General features: G+C 54.1%; 1 protein-coding gene across 1 annotated transcript in view; it reads right to left on the bottom strand.

The window, feature by feature from the left end:
• The window catches only part of SLC35B4 (solute carrier family 35 member B4), a 21300-nt gene extending 16853 nt beyond the window's left edge, over window positions 1–4447 (bottom strand). The window contains exon 1 of the mRNA XM_004707819.2: window positions 4371–4447. Coding sequence (XP_004707876.1) covers window positions 4371–4447 — 77 coding nt within the window. The remainder of the gene's footprint in view (window positions 1–4370) is intronic.
• Between the last annotated feature and the right edge of the window lie 324 nt (window positions 4448–4771).

Raw genomic sequence — 4771 nt, 5'->3', positions numbered from 1 at the left:
AAGAAAGCTAAAGGTGTCGGGCAACTTGGAGGCAACGTGTAAAACCACCACCCTCTTCCCGAGGGCCGCCTAGCGGTCCCCACAGATCCCTGGTGGCCCGGGCTGGATGGTTGCTGTGGACTTAATGGGCGGCTAACCTCACGGTGAGCAGTTTTCTGTTCCCACGAAGTGTGTCCTGGAAGCCCACAGGGGCAGTTCCACCCTGTCCTACAGGGTCACTGGGGGTCATAATTGGTTTGACGGCAGTGGGTTTGGATTGCTGGGTTATTTGCCATGTATGGGGCACACTTTGCTTCTTGGGAAGCCCATTAAAAAGCACCGTCTGTAAAACTGTATACGCGCTGTCCACTGTGAAGTCCCAATGTCCCCACGTGCCTGGATGCAGTCCCAAATTCGTAGAAGGTCACATGCAGAAAGAGCTGGCCCAACCAGCTCTTATCTCACCGAGTTGAGATCGGAGAAGAGAATGGGGCTTCGGGAGAAGGCTGTTGCAGGTTGTGGGGGTGGGGGTGGGGGCGGGCATTCGGATTAGCAAATGTACCTCTGCCCCACTTTATAAAAACCCCGTGCCGCCTGGGAAGGTCCAGATGGGTCAGGAGTGGTGCCGACTTATTCACAGAGCATCCAAAGTGCTCATGCTCGAAGGTCCTCGGGTGGTGGCAGTGCTCAGCTACTAACCAAAAGGTTGGAGATTCAAAAGCACCCATGGGCACCTTGGAAGAAAGGCCTGGCAGTCTGCATCCAAGAGGAACCTCTGCCTTGAAATTACTGTGGCTGCAGCCCTGCCGGCAACACAGGGAGTGGCCAAGAAGGCTTGTTTGTCTCTGTGTGTGAGTGTGAGTGTGTGTGTGTATGTGTTTAGCACTGCACATAAACCCTTGCTCAGTTAAGAGTTCGAGTGAGCCACACTGGATCTCACAAAGCTAGGTACACCCACAGGGTCACCAAGACAGTCAGGGAGAAGGGCAGGGGGTGACTCCGACTGCCCCTCACCCCCACCGTGTCACTCAAGTGTCTCAACTAACCCTTCAGGGCCTGGTCACCACCAGCTTCTCTGCCCACTTCTGTCGTTGTAACAGTGGCCTTAAGGAGACCACGTGATTTTGCCCAGGACTCACAACTCCCTAGAGGGGACGCCTACTGCTGGCGTATTCTGTCACACTATCCTCAGCCAGATTCGTGTGAAATGGACGTGTATTTAACACAAATGTCACACTAGAATCCCCTGACCTTCGTTTCCATGGCTGGCCTGTGCAGATCTTTGTTTTACTTAACTTTTCAAACCAACTTCCAAGGTGACTTGCCTTTGAGATGATTTACAGCTGATAGACTCCATCCCACCTCTCCCACCCCCGTCATACCCCTCACCACCTACACCCCAGAGTGAGGAAGCTCTATCAGCGCTTTCTGCAAATCAAAGTCTCAAGCTCCGCGAGAGCCCAAAGTAACCCCACAGAGCTAGCTGGAAGGAGGCTATTGCTCAGGGGGGGCTTAATGCCTGGGGTCAAGATGAATTCCTGTCTGGCAGTTACTACCTGCAGAATGGAGTTCCCATACCGATGTACCCCTGAAGTTCAAAAATACCCCCACCCCCACCCACCCCCACAACCCAAACTCACTGCCATCAAGCCGATTCCAACTCACAGTGACAGACAGGGCAGACCTGCTCCTAGGGGTTTCTGAGACAGTGACTCTTCATGAACCTTGGTGGCATAGTGTGTTACCCGCTGGGGTGTAAGCATGAGGTTCACAGTTCGAAACCACGAGCCCGTTCGTGGAGGAACGACGAGGCTTTCAACTCCAGTGAAGAGTTACAGAAACCCACAGCGGCAGTTCTACCCTGTCCTAAAGGGTCACCACGAATCAGAATGGGCTGGATGGATGGCGGTGAGTTTTTGGTAACTCTTTATGGGAGTTGAAAGCCTTATCGTTCTCCAAAGGAGTGCCTGGTGGTTTTGAACTTCTGACCTGGGTAGCAGCCAATTCATAACCCACTGGGCAGTCAGGGCTCAAAAATCACAGGGAGGTTGAAAAGGTACTGGACTAGGAATGTAGACTTCTCGACTTCTAGCCTGGCTCTGGCACTTAACAGGTATGCCGTCTGGAAAGGCCTTGCGGCTTCTCTAGGTCCCGTTTCGCTTTCAGGAAGACAGAGAGTGTGATTCAGGAAGACAGAGAGTGTGATTCAGGAAGACAGAGAGTGTGATTCAGGAAGACAGAGAGTGTGATCCGGGCCGTCTTCTGCCCAAGGCTGTTCTCACTGTCAACGGAGATGCTGCCCGGCATTACAGTGCCAGAGAGTCCCACAACTGAGATGGCTTGCCCAACAGGTGAAGGGCTTGAACACATCAGAGAGCCAGCAGATCACAGAGCCAGGACTGTGTCGTTCTGAGCTCTCGTCCTGGGCCTGTCCCGTGCCAACCTGCTGTCTGCTCTGCAGCAGCTTTTAACCACAAAGAGTGCACATCCCCACGCAACATTCTCACGTGCTCCCTCAAGAAGGCCAACCACCTTTCCCTCTGGGAGTGTGTCCCAACGCCCAAAGTTACATTTTAAAAACGCATGCTTTTCAAGCTAAAGACCAGCTGACCTCTTTTACGGCTGTAGGTGCTGACGCAGGGCACCTGTCCCACCTGCTCCCTAAGTAAAAGGCCACTGGACTCCCTGAGATGTATGTTTGGGCAGAGCGCGCCGATCTGTCAACACAGCCAATGCTAGGTGGTGCGCCCTAATACAAATAAACTGCAGAGAGCACACTGCCTTCTAAGTCCGCGTGTTTTGCATCAGCAGGCACTGAGAACTGGAGCGGGAAGGGAGAGATTTGGGTGGGAGCCTAGGCAGCACGCCCCCACCCCACCCCACCCCATAACTACCTGCTGACACTGCGCCAGTCCGACGAAACCTCTCAAAGTTCCAGTGCCTCTGAGCTCCAGTGCCCTGGTGTTTCCCTCCCAGGGATGGGGGGTCGGGGGGTGAGGAGCTGCCAGGTGGGGTGGCAGAAGGTGTGCACAGTAGTGTCACTAGGGGGGATGGGGGCTAAAGACAGCACCGGGTGACACTGTCAGAGGAGCGGACGCCCAAATGACTGCCCACAGAACTGCTGTGGAGCGTTTGTACCAACAGAAACGGGTCCCTAAAACAGCCCTTACAGTTAGTGACAGGAGCCCTGGCGGCTTAGTGGTTACTCATTGGGCTAGGATCTGTAGGGTCATCAGTTGGAAACCATCAGCTGCTCCTCGGCAGAAAAATGGGTTTTCTGCTCCCATAAATAGTTAGTCTCGTAAACCCACCGGCAGTTCTCCCCTGTCCTCGAGGGTCACTAGGAGTCCACATGGCTGAGACAACAGACCGTGTGTCAGTTTACGGTTCCCTACAACAACAAACATTTTCCGTCAGCCCGGCTTACATCTATGCGTAGACCCACAAGCTGTGTGCCTGATTACCCAATGTGGAAGGTAAGCACAAGGTGACTTGTGCTTACTTACTAGTTTGTGGTGAACAGGTTCACAGGTGCAGAATGAAAGCCCCTGCAAATGGACCCTCCCGGACAGCGAGGGCAGACTCAGCAAGGTAAGCAGGAACTTCCTTCTGTGTATTTACCAAGCTGCAGTAAGTCGTTCCGCGTTAGACTGTTTACTACAGCTTAATAGCTCCCGCGTACCCTGCTGATGCCCTGGCCCAAGAGGTTAAAACTCGGTTCACTGACTTTGTTGAACCTCCTGCTGGGCTGGGGTCGGAGCTGTCATTATTAGCCAATGATAAAGGCAGGGGGTTCATCTGCACAGTGGTTACTCTCACGGTGGCCAGTACGTGAGGGCCACACTTTTGGAGCTTTAGCTAAAACCCCAATGTTGTGGTCCCTAGTAATTGTGAATCTGTATCAATAACTTATTTTTTAGAACGAAGCAGTCATCAAGTCAGAAAAAAACAGAAATACAAGAGGGCTTCCACTCTGTGCCATTCAAAATAGAAAGAGTTTACAGGACGACTGTGTTGTTAGTACACATGTGCAGGAGAAATTCATACACTGAAGCAATGAGGAGCAGATACCAAGGTCTCAAGAACAAAGCAAATGCTTTGAGAATGATGAGGGCAACAAATGTGCAAATGTGCTGGACACAATGGATGGTTGGATGGATGGATTGTGATAAGAGTTGTACGAACCCCCAGTAAAATGTTAAAAAAAAAGAAAAACTCAGTTACCAGGTCGACGTGACTCATGGTGACCCCGTCGACGATTAAGCACGCGACGCTAAACGTGACCCAGGGTGCTGCGTGGTCTGGGGTACTGGAGGGGGTGAACCCGGTTACCGCCCCAGGTGGTCACTCGCTGATGCCCCCCGGAGGCGCCATCCCAGGGTGCCACTCACCGGACCAGCAGCTCCAGGAAGATCACGTTGCTGCAGCAGCCTGCGAACACCAGGCCCACGGCCAAGGCCGGGTGCATGGTGGGGCCGGGCAGCGAGCGCGAGCGGGCACCCGCCTAGGTCGCTTCCCACCGCCGCGGCACCGAGCACCGCCGTCCACCGGCGCGCAGCTCTCCGCGGGCCCCGCCGCCGGCAGCGACGCGGCCAGTCGCCGAGCTGTAGTTCGTAGTCGGCGCCGGTCCCATTCAACCAAGGGGGCATCTGAAGCCACGCTGGACTACATCTCCCAGGATGCCGAGCTTCCTGACGTCATACCATGACGAGGCCCTCCGCTCCAGCGGAGACGAGTGGTTGAACTAAGTACCCGTCATGCTCTGCGGCGGACGCGGGCTCGCTGGGAAATG

Source organism: Echinops telfairi, unplaced genomic scaffold (genome assembly GCF_000313985.2).
Source record: "Echinops telfairi isolate 266 unplaced genomic scaffold, ASM31398v2 ScPeMD7_23;HRSCAF=83, whole genome shotgun sequence".
Taxonomy (NCBI): Eukaryota; Metazoa; Chordata; class Mammalia; order Afrosoricida; family Tenrecidae; genus Echinops; species Echinops telfairi.
The sequence above is the reverse complement of the archived record's forward strand: the minus strand, read 5'-3'. Positions and strand labels throughout refer to the sequence as shown.